Genomic DNA, 24650 nt, shown 5'->3' on the forward strand with positions numbered 1-24650 from the left:
TCCTTGAATGAAGCACAATGAAGTTCATTTTACAGAAATAAAAGTTTATTTATAAATCTCTTTGCTCTTGTTCACAAACAAAGTCAATATAATTTAACAATAGATGAGTTAAAAGGCTACTTGAAGACTGGCACTATACTGAGAGAATCAGACCTGGGCCTTCACCGTTTCTCAGGCAACCACAGGAGTAAAACTCCTTTTCTTTTTCCCTTCCAGGAGCAATAGTTTGAAACCAACCTTGGTCTAGGCATCCGGGAACATGTATTATATCTCCTTAACAAAAATAGAAACAATCTTGATTTTGCCAGTAAAATTTGGTCATGCAAATAAAGACAGACAGTACCAACTCAGCACATCATTAATATGACTTTTAAACCATTACACAATAGATAAATTAGAACTGTACCATCATACAGCATACAGATTAAGCTAATACTGTGCAAATACACATTGGAGCTGTACAAATGTATTTTGTACTATCTTGTTAATCTCAGTTCACAAAGCTTCAAATCAACTACATAAGACAATTTAAAAATATCACATCACATTTGATGAAACAGCAAAAATATACACCTTTAGGGCCCCTGTCTTTTTCCTCTTCTGTTTGTGCATTTCATTTTACATTCTGCAATAGTGTTTCTGATTTGTCTACAGTACATGTATAGAATATGGGAAAAAAGCAATGACAATGAGCTACTTTCAAAGTGCAAAGAGAGCAGGTTGGATGTGTGTAAGACCTGATGTCAGTATGTTACAACTGTCCATGCTTCTGTACCAGAGGAAATCTCACTGAGATAAGAATAAGAGTTCCTCATTTTTAAGGACTTTCTCTCGATATAAAAGTGCAGGCACTGTAAGAAATGTAGAACATCTCTGTCTTCAAGTAAGATCAGTGTTAATGTTGTTCTCTTCCAACATTTGGTTGTGTTTGGACCTGGCTGTACCTTAAGACAAGGTCCTTAGGACCTCATTTAAACCTTTATGGACATTGGCAGGCTGGGAGGCGGCGCACTCACTCAGGCTTGGCCCCATCTGGGCATGAAGGGCTTGGCACAGGCTGGCAGTAGCACCCCTGATGCTGCCACCCCTGCCATGAATGGTGCCGCTGTGGGTAGAGGTGCCCAGGAGGTGCCACAGCAAGGGCAACACTTTCTGCTCCACCATCTGGGGCTTGCGAGGGTAGAGCTCTGTCACTAGATCTGGATACAGAAAATGAGAAACAGCAACATGTATTCAGATCGATCAATGCAAAAATTGTCATAACCAGTCGATTACAGCGCTCAGAACTGTTACACCAGACACACCTGCAACCTTTTCGATCAGATCCACCTTTGCTTTGCCACTTAAAAACTGAGCCTTGGTGCAGAAAGGCTGGAGAAGAAGAATGTTGTCTGCAATAAAAAAAAAATACAAAGTCAAATGGAAATCATTCTGCCTATCAGAATTCACCTCAAACTTCAGGTTTGTAAGAAAGATTAGTACCAAGATTCAAGATAAGTGCATTAATGGCTCCAATAGCAGCAGAGTAGATGGCATTGTTCTTGGAGTTGAGGTGATTGTCCACGATTGCTGGGACCAAGATGTTGACCACTTGGGACAAGTTGTCCTTCAACAACTTTATGATTTTCTGTAGAGACTCCAGGGCATACAGGTTGACCTTGCTGTTGGACTCCTGCAGCCTGGCTTTGAAGGCATCAAACACCTGCAAGAAGGTGGAGAAGAACAAACACTGACTGTATATTGTGGCTACTGTGACTTGTAGAATAACAGAGAACAATAAAGTAAGCAACAAAGTAACTTTGATGGGATGCTTGTACCAACCGGGAATATACTATTGATGACAATGTTGGGGTTGTGTTGGCAGTCAGTCACTAGCTGGTCGATGCCCTTGATCCTCTCTCTGAAGTCCTTTGAACCCAGCAGACCTGAGATCTGCTTAATGTATTCAGTCTTATCTGCAATACTCTGTGTCTGAGATCTACAGCTGTAATGGCTATTGGACTCCCTGTAGATGATTGAAAACACATTAAATGGTTCAGCATGAACAGCTCCCTCTCCATATATATTATGCAGTTTGTAAAGGCTTAAGTGCCAGATGCTTGTAGAGTGTAGAGGCACCTTTGCTGTACTGCTTGATATCTACACCCACCTGTTGGTCTGGTTGAGTGGCTCTCTGTTGAGAGATGAGGCCCTGACTGTACCGCTGCCTGGGAGGGAGCGTCTCCCCCTGGCTGACTGACTGTCTTGGGGCATCTCACCAAGACCCTGTAAAACAAAACACTCTCCAGGTTAGATGACAGTATTTGACTAGCAGCAAACACATCACTGTGACAGTAGCCAGAAACAAACAGTGTACTTTTGTCTTGAGAGTGAAGACAGTGTCTCTGACAGTCTGCAGGTCTTTGGTCGGGATGTACTTCTCCAGGATCTTGTCAAAGTCAGGGTGGGATGACAGGGACAGCAGCATTCGACGGCCAAAGTACCTGTGGGGTAAACCAGTGTTAAGCAGACATCAAAGTGCTTATATAAACTGTCTCTGTGTTGTGCATTTTAGGATTATGCATCAAGAAGAGCAATTGGAGTTCAGGTTGCTGACATACTAGGTTACACTGCAGTACTGTATTTGGCTGTGCCGAACTGTGTTTCTAAGATTTTTTCCGTCACTGCTTTTACATATAAAGGAACAGAAAGTTACATCATAACATCTTGAACAGAGCCTATATTATCCTTTTTAGGTTCTTCCCCTTCCTTCTGTGTTATATATATAGAGACTTTATATTAATGTAGAAATCAGTATTTGGGCCAGAGGTGATAATTTTCTTTTTGCTGTTATGAAAATATTCTCACTCAAGTTCTTGCAAACACAAAAGTTAAATCGGTGCATGCAAACCTGAAAAAGTTGTAGATTGTTAAAACTTAAACATATAGATCATACCTGGCTTCCTGTGAGGAGTCTTGAGCTAGTTTGGTGACAGCAGGTAAGATCCTGTCAGTGAGATCTTTACCACCAGACAGGAGACGTGCAGGACCAACTTTCTCTACCAGATTAGCCAGATGTTGAGCTGTGCATTTCCTCACCACTGCGTTAAGGTGACTGTCAATGGAGGAGAAATTCAGCAATTAAAGATTAAGGCTGTAAAATTATTTAGTGTCAAAAACAGTGCAATGGTACACACCATAACTAATGATAATGGGTATGGTGAAAAGGTTTGTTCTGTTTGTGCTCTAACCTCAGTCCTCCTGTGAGCAAAGCATTAATGCTACGAGTCGGGGTGCAGTGCTGGACCATGCAGTCCAGAGCTGCATCCACATCCTGCCTGATGAAGGCGTTACTCTCTCCAGCCTTCTGCAGTAAAGCTTTAACTGTCCCCTCCAGCTCCTGGTCCATTGTCCTCTGCAGGTGTGTGTACAGGTCACCCAGCGTACACACCGCAACCCTGGACACACCTGACCGCAGGTTCTTCACCTTAATGAGATGTACACTATTAATGCTTAAGGTGAAACAAGAAAATACAGGGCAAGGGATAATCCAACAAAAAGCACAAGAACTTTACAAAAGCACCAGGACGTTGAGGCTGGAAATATGTAGAATTACTGCAGCAGCGCCAAATGAAATTCATTTGAAAACCGAGACATTATCAGCAGAGTAAGACGGCACAATGAATAAATATCACAATGACGTGGGAGTGTTATACAACAAGTTTCATTACCTCTTGAATGAGAGACAGGCACACATCATGAAGCCTGCCCTGAAATGTGTCTGAGTGGTAATGGGCCAGAGAGCGCAGGAACGTCATACCCTCGATCTTCTTCTCCCTGAATTAAAGCAGAAATACAGAAATGTCAGCTATTTTTTGACAAGTCTGGGTTGCTGATATTGGTTGCCGTTGAAAATGAAATCCTGGAAAATGTCTCCTTTTCGATCTTATAAAGGTCGTATTATTGTAATTTTTATAAAAGTATGTCCTTAGCTATCAGTTATCAGTATAAGGGACTGAGTGTTTCTCACCAGTCTTCAGAGCTTAGGAGGTTGAAACTCTGCGTCAGTGCCAGTTCGGGCTTCGAAAATGGACACAGCTCTGGAGGCTCCGAGAGATTTTTCTTGTGGCCCACGGTAGCAGGGGACAGCTCATCTACGTGGCCCGTCAGACACCACACAACACAAAGACACACAGATTCGTTCTCATGTTACATCTCTATCAGTCTGAAAACAAGCAGTGTGTGTGGGTGGCGGTGCATTAACAGTAGGCTGTCAAAACAAAGCATTGTGGCACATTACCCGAAGCAAACATCTTATTCACCCATGCTCTGATGGCTCTGGCAGTCTCATTAATGCTGCAACATTCTCTATAACAAAAGCCTGCTAAAGCACCAGATTATCTATTTATAATATGACTGAATGTTGCTAAATTGCAAAGTAGTGTCAAGATAGGAGATAACGCATAGCAACGTGATAAAGATTCACTGTGACATTTCTGAAAGTGTAAAAGATGGATAATTAAGTCTGACACTTCACGCAGCATGTAGCGAAGTTTGAAGTCTTTTAGATTGGCTGACCTGAACTGTGGGACAGCGATGGTCGGGTTCTGCTGAGGCTAGGCGCCCTCCTAAGACGGGACAGATTTCTTGGGTTTGGGGGAACTGAAGGGGGGCTCGGGTGGTGGGGTGGAGTGTAGCTCTTAAGTGGGCTTTGGGGTCCTGCTGGACTGACAGGACTGGTGGGACTGATGGGGGACTCATCGGAGTGGAGGTCTGCCTTGGTGGATGTCAGCGTGCTGCCATTCAGATGCAGATCTACAAACAGAAGAAAATATCACATCTGTGACTGCAAATAATATGATTTGCAAAGATGGATCATTTCTTATGATCGGAATAGCTATAGGCTGCTATTAAAAGAGGTTGATGCATTATAAATCACAAAAAAATATTTAATTTGTTAACTACAAAGTAGAAAGTGATTTATTTATGTTGCCATAAGAAACTTAGACCAGCTGGTTAAAGTTTCTGAAACTCTCTTACCTTTGATGTTTAATGGTCTATTCTCCTCTGTAGGTGAATCAGACAGCATCTGTCTGACACGGTGGCGGATCTTTTCTCGTGCGTGGTCTCCTTGAGTTAAGTGACTGTCTAGCTGATCCAGACGCTGCAGCCGTGTCTTATCCTGGCAGAACCTTGTATTCTTCACCCTCTCCTGCACGTACATAGGTAGAAAACACACCAGGTGAGACTTTGGTAACAAGAAACGTTCTATGATGTACTATGACTCACCAGTAGACAAAGTGTGACTAACCTTAACCTCTTCTGGACGTGGGCTGTCATCGCCGTCTAGGTGACTGCCGTACAGAGTGTAGCTTTGGATGCCTGCTGAGGGATCAGTGGGGGGTTTGGCAGCCAATTCACCCTGCTCAAGTGACAAGGCTCCTGGACGGCTGGAGGACACTGCAGAGCCAAACATGCCTAAGAAGCATGACAGAGACATTATTCAGATAACTTAAATGTGTGATCGAAAAGGTGGATACCACAGGCTGAACTGCTAAATAACTCAGAAACAGGCTTGCACAGCTCTGGAAATCATGATTACTTTAATCAATAATGGAATTATAATTAATTATCATGTCTAATTATTGATTTTAGGGACAAAATATTTTGATTTCATTTTTACACAGAGCTCTGCTTTCATTTCCATGTTCTGCTAAGTTTTTGCCAATGATTAAATCTTAGCAACAACTTAAGACTTAAAATAGGGTCCGTCTTCACCTGAATTCACTGCATCTCCCCGTGACAATAGAAATAACACTTTATCCAAAATACCTTTCATTTCATTTCATTTCATTTATTCTTTTCCATGGTAATGCGTTAAAAAAAAAAATCAACAAATGGATACAATTTATAAAGCACAGAATACGCACATCCCATGTACAAGAACAGGAATAGGATGAAGAATAAGTCTTTTTAACTCCTACCCCAGTCTTTTTTCCAAACTCAAACAGAAAAACAACCACAACAAAAAACATCAGATGGCCACAATCAATCTACAAATCAATCACATCATTGTTATTGCTCCTTTGCATAAATGTTAAATATGTTTTCTTTAAACTTACATTTAAACTGCAAAATGTTTGAACATTGCTTCACATCTTTTTCCAAGGAATTCCATTTTTCCACACCCGCGACAGATACACACATTCCTTTAAGAGTCGTTCTTGCAGAATTATATTTAAAGTCAAGATTACTTGTTTCACTATTCAGAGTAAAAAGTGTTTGCAAACCACAAGGTAGCAAGCCTCTTTTTGCTTTATGCATGACTATTAATGTTTGTAAAACAATTAAATCCTTCAATTTTAATAGTCCTGACTTCAGAAACAGTTTTGTTGTATGCTCTTTTGAAGTGGCTTTATTAATTATTCTAAGAGCCCTCTTTTGTAAAATAACTAAGGGTAATAGATGAGTAGGATATGAATTACCCCAAACCTCCAAACAGTATACCAAATACGGCAAAATTAAAGAACAGTATAATATTCTCAATGCATTATAATTTAACAAATGCTTAACTTTACTCATCACACCTATATTTCTACATATTTTCTTCTTTACGTGTCCAATATGCGACTTCCATTTCAACTTTTCGTCAATGAATACTCCTAAGAACTTAAATTCAGACACTCTTTCTATACACTGTCCATTTAAATTCAAGTTTACAATTTCTGGACTTTTTTGATTTGAAAACAACTAAAAAGTTGTGTTCAAACCTCAACAAATACCTCAATGCTTAACTTGTGCAAATCAACAGATACCACAATTTATATGCTAGCTAGGCGGGTGTGCACAGAGAAACCTCTGGTCTCCATGTTAAATGTCAATGTTGCAGTTGAACATGTACATTTAATTGTTTTAAGCCAAAATTATGTTTCCATTATGCAGTCCTAAACAGCAGTAAGACCCAAATAATTATTTTCACTGCTATTAAGATGTTGTTTTTATATTTAAGAGCCTTACTAAGAAATTTTATCCATAAACCTCAAAGAACTCGAATTCTGAAGTTTTTCATGAAAAATTTATATGAAAAGTACTTTTGTCAGAAGGATATTTTCTCTCAGAGTCTGTTGTAAAAAAAAAAAAAAAAACAGAGCTACAACACTATGTCGGTAACACTAGAAACAACGACGACTGATGGCCTTTACAGTTCTGCAGATACTGACCTCTTCCAACCACTCCTTCAGGCATGTCTGTGCCGGGTGAACTCCTACTGCTGCTGTGACTCTGGGATCCTAAATATCAAAGAACAGCAACATTGACTGATTAGTTGCCAATGTTGTTCCATGGCATACAGAAAAGAACACCCTGTTATGCTTGGTACTGCTGGCGGACCTTTGGCAGGCTTCAGAGCTCTGACGGATTCACGGAAAGCTGGCCTGACCAGTGGAGGGGACGGTCCCATGATCTCTTCCTCAGTTTTGCTTGTTCCATTAGAGTACATGACTCTCTGCCCAACAACACCCACCTCAGATGACAGTTCGTTTCTCTGGGACAATGCTTGAAAACACAGAAAACAAAGATGTGAATGAGATGCAAAACAATGCAACAGAATGAGTGAAACCATTTCATCCTTTTTATACCTTGAAGGCTGATGAAGTCCATGGACACAGAAGATCTCAGTTTTGCAGAAGGCACTCTGCGAGGTTTCATTCCTGGAGCGGCAGAGGTTCCAGGACTGTTGACAGATGTGACAAGTGAGAAATTATGCTGGGAAACTGATTAGCACTGTTCAACGTGTCATCATGCAACACCATAGCAGTGACAGGTTAAAACAGCTCAGACTTTTCAACAGGTCTGTGACAGAATTTATTCAGTTAACTAAAATATAACAACAGGGACTTGAGCTGACTAATGTATGTTCCAACATACAGTAATTCTTACTACAAATTAAATTCATTTCAAGCCATTTTTAAGCAAATCTGTCTTTATACAAACTACAACCCCTGAGATAATAAAACATGTTTTTGCTTATTAATATTCTGATCTGGGCAAAAGTTTACACTAAAATCAAATCAAAAAAAGCTCAAGCTCTTATATTTACAGCATGAGTCTATTTATAGACAGTCAGACCATATGAAATGCTACAGGGACATAATTAGTAATAACATTTTGAAAAAAATGTGGATCTTTTACCTGGTCTTGATGCCATTGAAGCTGGAATTGGCGACTGAGCTCAGACTTGAAAGACCACTTTCACTGGCTGAGCTGGTCAGCACTGGAGACGTGTGTGACGGTGAGTCCAAACCCAGGTCCACCCTCACAGCTGAATCAGGGCTGTCCGGATCTGGACTACTAAGGCTTGCTTTGGCCCTCTTCTTGGCAGCGCTGTTGCGTAATGAGCGCAGGGAGTTCAGCATCTGGGAACAACATACAAATTAGACTATACAAGCATGACAAGAACGACGACCTTTTAATTTGAACACCCTGGACTTGCAGATGGTGAAGTCATGACTTTGGTCACACAGTGCTGATTATGAGTGAAACAAAAGCAAAACTGCTGACCTCCTGCATGTCCAGAGGATCATCCTCCTGAAGATCTTGTGTCACACTGATGCTATCAGGGTCCAGATTAAGGTTCTTTTCTGGCTGCTGGGTCTGAGGGCTTCCTGGAGCATTGGATCGCTGGCCATTATAAGAATATGCCTGTTCTGCTGGAGGGACTATTGGTGATACGGAGAGGCTGGTCCGGGTGTTGCTCAGAGCCCGGCGGAATGATGAAGTGGAAGCAGAACTCACAAGGGAGGCACGAAGAGGTCCAGGAGAGCGTCTGCTAGAGAGGTCTCCTGGGAAAAGGAGAGAAAGAAAAAAACAAGGATTCAAAATGGCATTTTTCAATTTTTACAACCACACATGGAATAATGCCTTTTAACTATATTACCCTTTGCTGTGCCTGCTGTGTCTCTCCAGGGGCTGCTGTCTCTCTGGTGAGGGCCATTCTCTCTCTTGTTGGGCCACGTGTTGGACATAGAGAGAGAGGAGTCTGCATGTCGGCGGGGCAGCGTTGGAGTGAGCATGCCACCTGGGAGTGTAGCCAGGGGGTAGGAGGGCAGAAGGAAGGATGTGGTGGGGTTTGAGGGCAGGGAAAATGTTCGCTCGACACTGGGGTTCCTTGAGAGAACACGTCCTTTGGGTGCCACTGTGAGATTCAAACATCAGACCCATAAAAAAAAAACTTGACGTAACAGAAGCGGTGTGGATAGTTTGCGGCTGGCTGAATGCTAAATACAGCTTTATGTAACTGTACGTGTGGAAATTATTTGAGATAAGGACTTCTTAAGAATTTTATTTTTTGTTCTTAAGATTATGAGTTATTTTGTTTAACTCTTGATGTGCACTTGGGCTATGTATGCCTGGCTTGTCCCACGTCCTCTTTATGGTTTATTTGTTTTGTGTAGGGGAAAGGTACCAGGGAAGGGTGGAATGGGGTTATTTTTGATTTATTTCATCATAATGTATTTAATTGTTCTATTTACACAATAATGTTGTATTTCATTTGTTAAAACAATAAAAAGAAGTTAAAAAAAAAAAAAAGATAAGGACTTCTTACCAACATCTGGGTCAGAGAAGTTAGTGGTTTTAAAGATATCAGGGTCTAAGTTGAGGCTTCCACTTCTTCGGAGATGCACAGGAGACTCCTTCCTTCGGGAGGACTGAGGCTTCGGTGGTTCTGCAGAACCTAAATTGAAATCATATTTTCACTAAAAGACTAGTATACTAAATATAATCCATCCATTCTCCATTTCTCTATACACCGCTTTATCCTCATTAGGGTTGCGGGGGGTGCTGGAGTCTATCCCAGCTGACTCGGGCGAAGGCAGGGGACACCCTGGACAGGTTGCCAGTCTGTCACTAAATATAATCACTATAAAAAATAAAATTTCCCTCTCGTTTTCACATGAGGGTGTCTTCCTCAAGCTTGGGTCCTCTATCAGAAGCCTTGGTTCTTAGGGCTGCACTCCACTGGACAGAGACCTCAGGTGTTTAACCTGGAAACTCGCTGGTCACTCTCACAGTTTTCTAATCACAGCCCAGCTGCTCCTATAACCACCAGGACCACTGTGGACTTCACCTTCCACATCTGTTACAGTTGTTTCATTAACCCCTGGTGCTTTTCTTTCTTCTCACGCTCCTTCGTCCTGACATTACTGTCAACTGAGATTGCTACATCTGTCACAACTGCCCTCTTTGCTTTTTGTCGATCACTATGTTTGGATGGTTAGCCAGCAGCGGCTTGCCAGTCTGGAACTTGAAGTCACACAGGATCTTAGCTCTGTTGTCCTCCACCACTTTTGGTGGTGTGCACCATGGGGACTTGGGGACTTCTAAACAATACTTGGCATAGATGTTTCTGTAAATTATCCTAGCCATTTGGTGATGCCACCCCGCCCTGCTGGCCTCAAATAGTCACTAACATAGCAAATTAAGGCCCAATGGCATAATTACAGTGTAGTACATAAAAATTTGAATTTTAAATACAACTTTCTCATTTTAATCTGATTTCATCAACAGCATAATATTTGCCGTTGCTAAAAAACAAATTTTGCTACCCTTTTCATGATGCTCCATGACCTTTATTTATGATTTTAATGTCTCTCTGTGCACTGAATAGCTCAAATCCAATAAGGTTAACAAACATTTCTGCCTGAACAGTCTTTAAATTCAGATTCATATATACAGTAAAATAAGACAAAAAAAGAGATTCTGACAGATTGAAGACACTAAAGAGATATAACTGATGATTAGATTTTTTCTGAACTGAGTAAACACTGCCGACAAACTTTGCAGCAGAAGGTTCAGTAAATCTCATATCCAATCTTGCCTTTGGGCACAGACGACTATTAGACGCCGCTGTAGCCACAATCAAGGGGACATTCAGTTATATTTATCGCAAATATATTTATTATTATTTCTATTTAGCTTTGGACTTTTATAGTGTATGGAAAAAGAAAGTCATTTAAATATTCTAGGCACACCTTTTACCCATGTAATCTTCATTTGAGGATTACCACAAGCATGTGTCCAGATTATATAAGATGTAGTGACCACATTGGAAAGGAGTCTAATCCCTCTATAAGCAGCCGGAATCAAACAGCCAATGGGTTAAACAGATAAAATCCAACAGAAAGTGCACTGATCTAACAATAGAAAACAACAAACAGAACATTGGCAGAACACAATATTTTGGCGAATGTAAGTACGCAATAATACCTTTTGTTTCAGAAACTAATGTACTGGTCATTAAATTTAATGTCTAGTCTTCTTGTCTTTACTGCACATCTCTAACCTGAAGGGATGTGAGATTTAACAGAAGGTGACATACTGCAAGAACTCCTTGTCCTTTTGCTACATACTGTCTATCTTTACGGCTCAACAGTTGTTCCACGGAGAGTGCAAAGGCAGCAATACTGGGTCAGATTTTATTAGTTTTTGGCAAATTCTGTGACTATTTATTGTATCCTTAATCCACTAGCATGCCAACATTTAGAAACCTAGAAACAGTGGCTTGGTGCTATGGTGTTTTCTGGCATGATGTGAGACTTGTATGGCACTTATCTGCCAAGCAGCTTGTAACCGTGCTCATCTCAGAGCTCTTGGTGACATGTGGAGTGGTGTCTCCTTTGACTCAGCATCCTAATCCAATTTAAAGCTGCTCTAAACTGAGGCAAGCTGAGGTTGACCATAACAACCAGTCAGCTGCATTCATCACCTTATACGGAATTAATAAGAAGGCCTTGGCACTTACTGAAACTGGGTATGTAGGCCTCTTGCTTCCTGGACAGGGGAAGGAAATCCTCTCTTGCCACCTTTGAATGAGAAGATTTTTTTCCCTTTTTAGAGCAACAATAAAAGGGTGAGTTCAAATAACGTAAAACAATCCTTAAATATAACCATGGCCTCAGTGTAATTCCATCCACTAGCCTGAACAAAGGAACACAAAGACAGACTGACAAGAGACATTCTCCTTTGGGCGGATCTTCTGCTTCTATGAAGAGACGTAATGTGTATAGGGTCGGCTGTTCTCATGAAAGTTTTACTCTCACTGTGAACCATGTTCAAATATAAATAACTGAAGTAGAGAGAGAAATGAGACAGATTTGTGCATTCGTTCATGGAACCCAGCCTTTGACATGAGACACTGTGCCTCAAGTTAGTCCAGCTGCCTCCAATCTGACAATCAACACTCATTGCAGGGCACTTGGTGTGATTGCAATCAACAGGAGTACACTAAATAAGCCTTGTTTTACAAGCATAAACCTGAGATATTGCCAATTATGTTTCACGCCCCCTTCAGTAAGTGTGCTGTGTGGTAATGGGGTTGCTGGGAAACAGACACTGCTGTAAACAGAAGGTTTCTCAAATGGATGTTTCTAAGCTTGATAATAGTTCCCAGAACAAAATATTATCAGTTATTACCTCATAAAACAAAACCACTTATCACAAACAATGGACATGGTTAGAATAAAGCTAATAGTAGCTATGTGTCACAAACCATTCTTGTTTGTTAGCTAATGAAATATCATACAGTACATGTCCCTGGTTGCCTACTTTAAGCAAACAATGCGGTAGATCGCCCGTGATTTTTACAGCACTTATTCTGAAAATAGTTGCTGCTCATTGTTTCAGCAATGGTGCCACTGTGCACGAAAATGAGTCATCTACTGTATTTCTTTAGGGAGTAGTGTCAGTGATGAGCGCTCTGAGAGTTTATCTATCTGGTCCTCTTTCTCTATCCCACTATTTGTAAAAGTACTTGGAGCCACATATTCAAATATACAAATCTGTTCTTGCCCGGACAAAAAAGGTTCCTAAAAACAGTTTTGACATGCACTATAGAAAATCTGTGCAATTTATGTTCCGAAAGAAGTGAGGTGCAAGGATGAGAATCATATGCACAAGCCAAAGACATGCAAGATACAACTCTCCCTCCCTGCTGCTCTCTATCCGTACTGCATCATGAGACAGGTAACTATGTTTAGCTTTCCTCCCTCAAATTGTCTCTGAGGAAAGCACCACTGCTAAGATTTCGTAAGTCTGTTTGGACTGTTGCTTTTGGGTGTGACTCACCTTTGTTATAACAAAAAAATACCCAATTCTTACGATAGAAACATTGGCAAGGCCCCAGATCTATTAACATGAATGAATGTTTACAAAGATATCTTCAGCGTTCCTTTGAAAACCAAGTAAGACTAAAAGGAGGCTGGACAAGGATATAAATAAACCTCTCCTTTCATGCTCTTAGCAAATTACTGCACTTGTTGACTGATTGGGAGAAAATCAACGTAACAGTCTGGCTACTAATTTCAATAAACAGAAAAACATTTTGATGTTCCTGAAACCTTTGAACAAGGAGCCAACAGAGGACTGATTAAGTGCTAATTGCTTAATACTTCAAAGTGTGCTTTTGAAACTCCTAAAATAAGGTAAACACATTCTTTTGAATCAATATCTGCCTCACTAATGTCAATCAAAGACAACCAAAAGGGTAAAATTCCCATCTGTCATTTGGGTAAAGTAATCTACAGTTTACCAGAACATTCCTCTAAACTCAGCTGTATGTCTTATTTGACCAGAGGACCACAGGATAGGAGCGTGAAACATATCCAAATTGCTTAATTATTATGGGAGATGTGTGAAGATATGGAAAGCTGCCAGAGATGATGGGGCCCCACCTGTTCTGAGCACTTTCCATCAGGTGAACTGCATTGCTGCTGGTCGTTCTCAGTCGATGAGAAGCTCGACATCTCCCAGGGTAGTTTGTTCTTCCCTTTACCTGCGCTGACAATCCTTCTTTGAAGTGGAAGGTCATCAGTGAGGGAGCCTAAGCTGCCATAGCCATACAATCGGTCACAGTCCGGCTCAGTTCTGTGGCTCCTGGCACTGCTTATGCGCCCACCATTCATCACCCAGTCCAGATCAGCTCCAGAGCCACACCTCTGTCCTGGTTTGGGCACCACCAAACCATACTCCACTGCTCCATCTGAGGAGAGCTTTGGAAGAACGTGTCTTGCTCGTCTTGCCTGTACAGCTGCCATTAGACCCTCTGCATCTTCACTGAGCTCAACCATGTCCACGGCTTTCATTAGAGGCTGCTTTTTCCCTGGGTCAAGGCAATGGTCAAAGACAGCAAACAACTCAAGGGCAGCATGGCGGACCTTCCTCTTGCCGTCTATCAGGTACGGTGCAACCTCAAAACAAAGCTTGGGGATGTTAAAATCTTTCCTTGGATGAGTGAGCATAGCTGCCATTATGACATTAAGGACATCTTCCCGAACCCTAGAATTCTTGTGTTTCAAGTTGCCAAGTACAAGATCTAATACTTGTTGCGGTGCTACAGTTTTCATTAGCTGTTGAAACACATTCAGGTATTCGTTCCTGGTGACAGTGCGAGTGTCTCCTAGGGCCTTGAGGGCCACTAAGACAATATGTTTGAAATATTTGTCTACACCCGTATCTAGCTTCTGAATTAGTAAATTTAAAACTTGTAACGTGCCATACAACACCTTAAAATTACTGTCACCCAGAAGTCGAGGAAGAAAATTGATGAACTCCTCAATACTACCAGACTGGACCGACCTAATGTCCACATCTGAGAGGATCTGTTTGAGCTGTTCCACCCCATCCGTGCGATTCTGGTAATTCTTCAGGTCCAAAAGCTGGTTGTGTAACTCCTGGGTGATCAATCCAGGTATCATTATCGGTGGTCTTAAGGATATGATCAAAATTGAGAATCCAAGGAGGCGAATACAATCCTGTGAGGAAAACAATGTTCCTCCTCTTTACTTCGTGCTTTCATCCTGAGTGGTTGGTGATGAAAAGCCACTGTCCTGTTTGTCAGGCTGGGGAAGAAAAATTGAGAAATTAACGGTGGACGCAGGTATAAGAGGCCCTGGTAACAATATATCAAAACATCACAGAGCCCCATAACTGTATCCCGTTTATCAGAGAGTGTCTTATCGCTCTTCAACATCACGATCGATCACCGTGATACGGCTGATTAAGGCGAAGGAACACAACCACTTGTGGCTCTCAGGGACGTTAGTTAGGAGCAGGAGGGTTAAGATAACATTTACTGCTGTACATTACATTTTTCCCAGCTATTCTAACACTATGAGGTGTCTCGAATTGAGTTTTAGCTAGTTACATGCTACCAAGTAATGCCTCCAATGGGTTTACAATCCATCCTTGACTACACTGTTACCGTTAAGCAGCCTAATTAGTTAGTGCAGCTACATGGAACCTTAGCTAACCGCAACACTGCTGAAACGGTGCTAAGCTAACTCGCTACTTCGCTCATTTTGACGGTGATAGGTGCTGGCTGACTGGGCTAGCAAAGTTAGAAAAACAGCAAGAAAACAGACCTTTCATTTTCCGTGCTCCTCTTCGGTACCGCTGTGCGAAACTATCTACTGTTACGTAGTCCAAATTTCCATGTCACGCTGCGGCGGCTACAGTTCTCCGAGTGCAGATATTTCCCATGTTGTTTTAGCTGGCGTCTGGAGTGTTGAATGTTTGAGAGCTACAAAGGTATTCACCTCGAGAGGAGCACACACGCACACGCACACACACACCGAGGCAGCAAAATGGCGAATACATGTCGCAAACTGAGCGCTTCCATGGTGACGCGAGTTCCAGGCTCCTCCAGGCGGAATAATCATCTCAGAACTGCAGACTGAATCAGACACAGAGCAGCACTTAAAGTACATCTAATATGTATATACTGTACTGTGCACTTTCACATCTTACAATTATGCAAGGCTATGTCATAAACATCATTATAATTTGTGTGTGTGTGCGTGTGTGTGTATGTGTATGCGCTTTACATAATATATATATTTACATTGTTGTATTTGATATAAAACAAATAAAAAACCCAAATTAAATATATTTCATTAAATCAAATATTGTAGTTTTTATTCCACTGCACATAATTTTAAATATTTGAAGTCAAATTTATTAGATGTTAAAGTAACTCCACATGGAACATTTAGCAACAAAAACAACAGCAAGCAAAATAAAAAAATAAGGTGGTTTCAAATTCATACATTAATTCAACCCAATCCTATATGTCAATATATAACGCTGACATATCACTAACATGACATTCTTATGTGTGACACATGACAAATAAATAAATTAATAAATACAACCTAATCAATCATTTTAATAATTGTTGTTAAAGACTTTTTTTTTGCAAGTAACGGGGTTTGTTCTTATTTGCTTTTCAAAATGTATTTTTTATGGATGGCTCTGTATCTGTCTTGCTCCTAAGACTCACTCTGCAATAACGGTGTAAATGCATTGTTGTTATCAGAGAGAGGTGTGTAGGATATTTTTTTTTCCTTTAAAAAAAATATGTGTAAAATTTATAAAATAGCAACGTGTGGTCTTGGCTCGTTGGCAGACATGAACGTGGCTCTTTCTAATAAATAGCCGTGAATGTCCTTTTATTTTGAAATGAGCTGGAGTGGGTGTGCTGTCCTGTCCTGGTGGCTGGTTAGTATAAGAGCCGTCTGTAGCTTTGTGGCTAAGGCTGGTTTGTTGGCAGTAGGTTCAGGTTGTTTTCTTGGTAGCCGCCCGGGGTTCTCAGTCGTCGCCGCTGAACTCCGCCACTGCAAAATCGGTCATTACAGCGGCGCAAGAGACGGACTAGAAACTACAGGTTTGTTTCCCTTGATCTGACGACATAAAATGCTATCTGAGAGCTAGCTATAACGTCACGTTTTGTATCTGTCAGCCATGTTACTGTATATCAATCAATGATGCAGCTAGCCACAGGAACCGTGTTTATTTTTAGCAGCTAACCTGCGCTGACTGCAGCGCACTGAAACCGAAATATATACCCCGTGTATTTGCTGAAGATGAGCATTGTAGAACTTACAATGGTGACATGGATGTTTTAATATAAAATGTTGCGATATCTGTGCAAAATTTGTTTCTGTTTTAGCCAAGCTGTGGGCTGGTTTTGCAGTGTGTTGGCTAGCGTATTAGCTGCCTGCTTATTGAGAGCTAAGAGGTAGCTAGCGAGTTTTGATCTGGCCATGTCCTCCGTTCAAAAATCAAGCCAAGGCCCCAGTCAACAAACCGACAACGTTATTCGGACTCGATGTCACTAAGCGTAAATACTCTGTATTTATATTTAGGCAGTTTATTTTAGCTCAAGCTGAAAATCAGTGCACTTTGTAGCTAATGCGTTCGGTTGTTTTTTTTTTTTTTTAAGTGGCGTTAGCATTGGATTAAGAAGATCATGCTTCTTTAGCTTGCCTCGCAGTATACTTCCATGTGAACGGGTTGGAATAACTACTGTAAAATTTCAAAACATCCCTGAACGCATCATACATTCCCGGCATGTTTACATAACGCCTGCTGTAATTACGTCATATTGCACAAGCCAACAGTATGTGTAGTTGACTTTATAGGCTTGTAGTCTCAGGGCCAAAATTACATTTGAATATTTTAAAGAATTTACAGTATTCCTGCTGGTTGTCGGTCATATCTTTGGTAATTTAGAACATTTAACTAACTCAATGAACACTTCAAAAAAAATGTCAACACTGCTGATCTGTGGATTCCTGCTCTCAGATGGACCAGCAGGACCAGTCCTATATGTTTGCAAGTCTGACACGGCCTCATTCAGAGCAACTGCTGCAAGGCCTCCAGCTCTTGCGGCAGGATCACGAACTATGTGACATTGTCCTGCGTGTGGGTGATGCCAAGATCCATGCCCACAAAGTAGTGCTGGCCAGCATCAGTCCTTACTTCAAGGCCATGTTTACGGGTAACCTTTCAGAGAAGGAGACATCTGAGGTGGAATTCCAGTGCATCGATGAGACTGCCTTGCAGGTATGATTAGAGCCACCAGGCACTATTAGCTGCTGTAACATGCTTATTGTGACACTTTTTCTCTTTCTCTTCCAGGCCATCGTTGAGTATGCTTACACTGGCACAGTGTTTATCTCCCAAGAAACAGTGGAATCTCTGCTACCAGCTGCCAACTTACTCCAGGTTAAGCTAGTACTTAAGGAGTGCTGCTCCTTCTTAGAGAGCCAGCTGGATGCCGGAAACTGTATAGGCATCTCCCGCTTTGCAGAGACATATGGCTGTCATGACCTGTGCCTGGCTGCAACTAAGTTCATTTGTGAGAACTTTGAGGAAGTCTGCCAGACAGAGGAGTTTTTTGAACTGACAAGGGCGGAGTTGGATGAAATTGTGTCCAATGATTGCCTTAAGGTGGTCACAGAGGAGACTGTATTTTACGCCCTGGAGTCATGGATCAAATATGATGTAACTGAGAGACAGCAGCATCTGGCTCAGCTGCTGCACTGTGTTCGCCTTCCGCTCCTCAGCGTCAAATTCCTCACTCGCCTATATGAAGCCAACCACCTTATACGAGATGACCATGCATGCAAGCACCTGCTCAACGAGGCTCTTAAATATCATTTTATGCCTGAACACCGGCTGTCCTATCAGACTGTGTTGTCAGCACGGCCCAGGTGTGCTCCCAAAGTGCTGCTTGCAGTAGGAGGCAAGGCTGGACTGTTTGCTACATTGGAAAGGTAATACTTTTAATGTGTATGTAAAAATCGCATGCTCTTGTGGAATGGTAACTTTCCAAATTTCTATATTGTTAGAAACCTGCTAACTTCCTGTGTTTGCTGTTGTCTCATTGCCTTTCAGTATGGAAATGTATTTCCCTCAGACAGATTCATGGATAGGACTTGCCCCTCTCAGTGTACCCCGATATGAGTTTGGAGTGGCGGTGCTGGACCACAAAGTATACGTGGTGGGAGGCATTGCCACACACATGAGACAGGGCATTAGCTATCGGAGACACGAGAGCACCGTAGAGAGCTGGGACCCTGAAAGCAACACGTGGTCTTCAGTGGAGCGTATGGCCGAGTGTCGCAGCACACTCGGGGTGGTGGTCCTGGCTGGAGAGCTGTACGCACTGGGAGGCTATGACGGCCAGTACTACCTCCAGTCAGTGGAGAAATACGTCCCTAAGTTGAAGGAGTGGCAACCTGTGGCACCCATGACCAAGTCTCGCAGCTGCTTTGCCACTGCTGTGCTGGATGGCATGGTGTATGCTATTGGAGGCTACGGCCCAGCACATATGAACAGGTAATACCACTCAGAATTGTTTTGTTCTTTGTTGCTTTATCACTGAAATGCATCCTTCCTGCTTGTCTAACATTCTAATGAAGCTGTAAGAAAGTGGCACATCAACTTCCGTTACGTTGGATTAAGCACTGTTTCTCATTCAGCGTATTACCTGTTGTGGCTGAGCAGTTTTTTGTTTTTGTTTTTTTTTTTTTTCAGTGCATTACATGGTATGGCTCTTTTTCTTCAACTGTAACTTCTTCTATTGGTGTTTCTATAATGAGAAAAAGGGTGCAGGAAGGCAAATAGGGTGAAAACCTACAACTACACTTTTTTTTTTTTTAAATATACATTCGACATCGGTAACATGAGGCTGTACCACATTTTTTTTATTTTAAAAACAATCTTTGATCCTGCCGATAAGCTTCTACCCCTTTCAGACCTCCTAACCAGACACTCTCTCTCAAAGTCTTACGAGTTATTTAATAGAACTGGCAATCAAGTGAAACATATCAAGTGTTGCTGAGAAAATGGCCAGGGTCCTGTTAATGAGTGTAGAGGCGTCATAACAGAAGTGGTTGCTGATGTTTCATTGAGACAGTGCCTGGCTGTATGCTGCTCTGTTGCTGTGGATCACTAGAGAGCAGCGTCCCTGTTGCTTGTTTCCTTGACGCACCAATCCCCTTAGGAGAATGTGTTTGGACAGAGAATCTTTGGGGACTGTTTTTCTTTTTTTCTTTTCCCCACATGACTTGTATGTCCTTGCATACTGCAAAACACTCTGTTTGCCAGTGTTCCAGTGTCCTTTAGAGATTTATTTGACTCTGGTCACACTCAGTAATTCACTACACCCTCGTAACTAGTTCCATATGTGATCCAGCCTTCTGGAATGAGCTTTTCTTGTCTGTAGCTTAAAAGGAGTGTTTATGACAAGTACACTGGCTTATTTATGTAGCATATTGCTAAATCATATCTTCATATAAAGAAGGTTTCCTATTCATTTTTTGACCTAAGAGTAAAGGTCACATGACATTTCCATCAATAAGAATTTCTCCTCACACAGCCCAGGAAAAAAAAACTGATATATTTGTAAGGCAGATTATAAGTATGGATCACAGAAATGGTAATTTATAAACAATATGAGAGAGATATTTGTTAGTGGGATAATGGTGAATTCACAAACTGGAGAAAGAACTTGCATGTAACAGCAGTGTTCCCATTATCTGACAGCTGAGTACATCCAGGTTGAACAAAGCTGAACTCTGACCTGTGAGCTGTCAAACGCTTCCTGGAGATATTAGGGAAATGAAAAATGCACACTTGAATTTGTTCTTCTGGTTTGAGTTGAAGTGAATGGAAGATGGAAAAAGTATTCCTGTCATGGAAATGTAATGTAAATGTACCTTTTGTGCTCTACAGTTTGGCTATCATTATGGATGCTACTGTAACAGTTCAAGAAATAGTCATTTCAAAACCAAAGCCTATAAATCCAAACTTGGATGCATAGCACCCAAATCTCCCTCACTGCAACACAGTGAGGGAGATTTGGGTGAAATTACCCTTTTAAACAATTGCCTGCTTTGCTAATTGTTCTGCATCTACTATCCGCAGCGTGGAGCGGTACGACCCCAGCAAGGATGCCTGGGAAATGGTAGCCCCCATGGCAGATAAGAGGATCAACTTCGGGGTTGGCGTCATGCTCGGTTTCATATTCGTGGTGGGGGGACACAACGGAGTGTCCCACCTGTCCAGCATTGAGAGGTATGATCCCCATCAGAACCAGTGGACGGCTTGCCGGCCAATGAACGAGCCCCGCACTGGTGAGTTTATACTTCAATATACGTCCTTAATTAAGCCTTTTTTTTTTTTTGTAACTATTGCATCCAGGAAGTGATGAGTGTTGTTTTTAAATACTCGCATCATGTGACTGTGGCATCATTGCCTTGCAGGTGTGGGCTCTGCTATTGTGGACAACTACCTCTACGTGGTAGGAGGTCACTCCGGGTCGTCCTACCTGAACACTGTCCAACGCTACGACCCCATCTCAGACAGCTGGTTGGACTCCAGCGGCATGATGTATTGCCGTTGTAACTTTGGTCTGACTGCCCTTTGACCCATGGCCCACCCAGCTTGGACCCAGTAAAAAGAACTTTAGACACAAAGACTTTTCTTTTTTGTTGTCTTCTCCTCCTTCCCCACATTCATCCTCCAAGTGCAGATGAGCATAGCTGCACACCTGCGTGGACATCAGAGAGCTTGCTGGAGGGATGGATGGATGGGCCGGGCTAGCCAGCTGGCTAGAGGGAGACCACCGTCATGGCTTCAGAGATGAGGAAGAGCTGGAAGGTTCTGTGGACAAGAGTGGAAGACGTTTGGGCACACGGAAATGACCGCTCTACTGCTGCTGGACCACAGTGAGGACTTGGAGCCATGTCCCAGAGGATTGTGGGAAAAATCTGGTCACTTATGTTTCAAAATTCTCTGTCATGTTTGCAGACATTGTTTTTTGTTCTCCTTCATGTCATTAATTATGTTAAAAACTGAATTCCTTTTTGTTTTTTTAGTTTCCCTGCTGCAACCAGAACTACGTGTTCAAATTTTGTAGAACACTGCAGTTTGCTTGTGTATTTGTATGAATATGTGGTTGTTAGCCATGTAGCGTGTATGTTTGTGTGTTTGCTCAAGGGGTACGTGCATGTCAGATAGGACTGTTTGTTTTGTTACGTGTCTGCGTGCAGAATTGATGCTCAACGACGCAAGAGTTCTGCATCCAAATCAGTGCTTCTGAAAAAAGAGAAAAGTTGGAATCTTTATATTTTCTCAAAAAGGGCTGCCTTTCTCTCTCTCTCGTGTAAATAGTTTAAATGAAATATATAGATATGAATATATCCTCTAGTGCATTGCCTGTAAATGTTTTTCTGCACTGGGTCACTAGTGTCTGTGCGAATGTGTGTGTAGTTTGATTCCCATGGTCACTGTAGAGGTGAATGACGAATTCTCCTGAGAGTGTGTGCCACTAGTGTCTGCTTCATCCTCGGAGCCATTTAAAAAAAATCACCATGTTCTCGCTTCTGTTACATCGTTCTAAGGTCAGGTCCTGCACTTGCTACTCTTCACAATAGTTGAAATTGACCTTGGCCCTCTTTTCACCCTTTGGTCTCTACACAATACTAACTGGTGCTATATTTAGGATTCAGGATTCAGCTGTTTGTCTGTGTTGCCTCACACAGTTAGTTCAACCTCTGTTTGGCCTCTGCTACATTGTTGCATTAAATGTTAGTTATTTACTTTATGTGCATTTAAATGCACAAAATCTAAATGGCCCCTAACCATGCAATAAAATAAAGTTCTACTGAAAGGGAAGCCTGTGGTTGGACAACCACAAACTCCTATCCTCCTATTTCCTAAAAGCCTGAAGTTTAGCACTGTTTCCTTTTGGTTTTTCTTTTATTTAAACTGTACTGTAGTTAATGGTTCCATTCATCATATTAGCCCTGTTGCAGGATATGAGCATGCTTTGTCAATGTCTGTTTCCAGTATGCTGTCACACCCTTGGCTACGAGTGAGAATTTTTCTGCCCGTGATTGGCTCTGACACCTGCTCTTTGTGCTTGCTAAACTGCCACCAAATATGTGATTGTCATGTGGCTAGGTCTTGCTTGCAAGCTCAGGTTTTAAGTACTCTGTTCACAGCTTCATGTGAAGTGCCAAAACATTTTTTCCCACCTTTAACACTCCGAGCTCTAGAAGTAACTTTCCTTGTGTGCCACAGTTGAAATATTTTCTCCTCATCCTTATCACTAATGTATTAGTGATAAGGATGCCAGCATTACATTCTTCCACGTGGGCGTATGGAGATGGATGATGGAGCACCAAGGGCTGTGCTAGCCAACTCGGGCCAAGTTGCCACTGTCACCAGTCCTGTGTACTGGGAGAGGAATTGGAGTGCGCCCATGGGTGTATATGACTCCAGGCTGGCTGTGGGCGTCACTCTGCAGCCGCAGGCTCGATTGACGACACTTCAAGCAATGCGCCGCAATAGAGGGGGCACTTGACTAGGAGAAAGCTTGGTTGTGTCACTGTTCATGTTCTAGTCAAGTTTGAGTTGCTTTGTGCACTGATGTTTGCACATAAGTGGAAACTTTAACCAAGCTCTGCATTGCACTTACCAAACTATTTGATACATATTGTAATATGTAAATATGTTTTGATTTAATGGCATTTAGAAAATGCAATAAGACTTCTGTTCCCTCTGTGGATGAATATGTTTTGTGTTTGTCTCTTTGAAAAGCCAAGGCATTTCATATTGCTGTAACAGAACTCCACGTGGCATGTCTGTCGATTCACACTGTTGACTGGTAACGTGGACGTCTCATGAAACATCACATGGCACCATTGACTTTTCCTCAACCTACCAGGCATTTTGTGTTGCCATTTTGTTGTGCATGCTGGTTCATTTGTACTAGGCATATGTTTAATTTGGCCGAACCAAATCAAATGGATTTCTCACAATTTGTTAAACAACCACGTTAGAGGTGTACACCTTTAAATAATTTCGCTGTTCTTCATAAGTCTGGTAAACACTACACAGATGTGCTCTTTCACTTTGCCCTTGCCGACACTAAACTTCACGTATTAGATGAGAATTTAAATGACATTTGCCTTGCAAATTGGTCAGGTTGTCAGAAACTTTTCAGTCTGTTGTGGATTGTTTGCATCACAATGAGTACTTTTCCTTTGAGTCTGTTTTGTTTTAAAAGTAATACGCTCCCAGTTTGTATCTCTGCAAAATGTCATTTTATTTTAAAATGACATGAAGGACTATTTTTGTATTTATAATCTGTGTTGTCTGTTTATGTTCTGTAACCTACTTTCTGTCAATTGTAATAGATTATTTTTTTTTGGTCACTTTACCACAGCACAGATCACGCAGGCGTAATTATGTGCTGCCGCCATGATTCATCTAGCATCGATGTAATGTACAATGTTGTGATTTCTGCGGTGTATACTAACTACTACTTTAACGAGTTTTGGAGAGAGGCTGATGAAAATCTGCAAACGTGAATCTGCAAAAAGAAGGGATGTTAAAATTGAGTTTGTACGCATTTTTCTTACGGCCTAACCAATGTCATGTTTTGCCACCACTCTCACCAAAGTGCTTGTACAAAGAAAGCAGATGGATGACTAACACCTGGTCTGCAATGGGCTGCCACTTTGTTCATGTCTGAGAGAAAAAAATCCTTTGAAACTGATGTCAGTGTTAGCCAAAATGACCACTCTGCTTCTTTTACATTTCCCATTGTGCGTCTGGAGTAAGGTGATGATCTTGAATTTTATATCCTGTGGATTAATACTGGAAGTACAAGATAACATTAGATGTAAAAACAGTAGCTTTTCACATTTTATCATGTTTGATTGAAGACATTTTACATACATTTTAGTCTGTTTGTGTGGTGCAGTTGTACCCAGTTTAAAATAAATGCCTGCCTTAAAAGGTACCGTCTGCTTTTCTGCCTC

The 24650-nt window shown here is 41.6% G+C and overlaps 2 protein-coding genes across 2 annotated transcripts; one reads left to right on the forward strand and one right to left on the reverse strand.

Moving 5' to 3' along the window:
• Positions 1 to 23: 23 nt before the first annotated feature.
• On the reverse strand, positions 24 to 15702 carry LOC110952139 (TOG array regulator of axonemal microtubules protein 1). Its single transcript, XM_022195522.2, has 23 exons — positions 15396 to 15702; positions 13707 to 14873; positions 11780 to 11840; positions 9584 to 9712; positions 8915 to 9172; positions 8539 to 8819; positions 8170 to 8393; positions 7617 to 7711; positions 7369 to 7533; positions 7200 to 7268; positions 5291 to 5457; positions 5020 to 5191; positions 4558 to 4794; positions 4010 to 4133; positions 3711 to 3816; positions 3231 to 3466; positions 2936 to 3094; positions 2357 to 2483; positions 2150 to 2265; positions 1822 to 2005; positions 1483 to 1702; positions 1305 to 1391; positions 24 to 1199 (listed from the first exon to the last, which is right to left on the reverse strand). Exons 2-23 carry the CDS (start codon positions 14727 to 14729, stop codon positions 946 to 948), a joined length of 4494 nt encoding a protein of 1497 aa, XP_022051214.2. The 5' UTR covers positions 14730 to 14873; positions 15396 to 15702; the 3' UTR covers positions 24 to 945.
• Positions 15703 to 16502: 800 nt separating this feature from the next.
• On the forward strand, positions 16503 to 24631 carry LOC110952137 (kelch-like protein 28). The gene is made up of 6 exons (XM_022195520.2): positions 16503 to 16696; positions 17617 to 17877; positions 17953 to 18590; positions 18712 to 19155; positions 20746 to 20954; positions 21084 to 24631. The coding sequence occupies exons 2-6, from the start codon at positions 17617 to 17619 to the stop codon at positions 21245 to 21247; spliced, it is 1716 nt and encodes a 571-aa protein (XP_022051212.1). The 5' UTR covers positions 16503 to 16696; the 3' UTR covers positions 21248 to 24631.
• The last annotated feature ends 19 nt before the right edge of the window (positions 24632 to 24650 follow it).

The sequence above is a fragment of the Acanthochromis polyacanthus genome, chromosome 1, assembly GCF_021347895.1.
Source record: "Acanthochromis polyacanthus isolate Apoly-LR-REF ecotype Palm Island chromosome 1, KAUST_Apoly_ChrSc, whole genome shotgun sequence".
Classification (NCBI taxonomy): domain Eukaryota; kingdom Metazoa; phylum Chordata; class Actinopteri; family Pomacentridae; genus Acanthochromis; species Acanthochromis polyacanthus.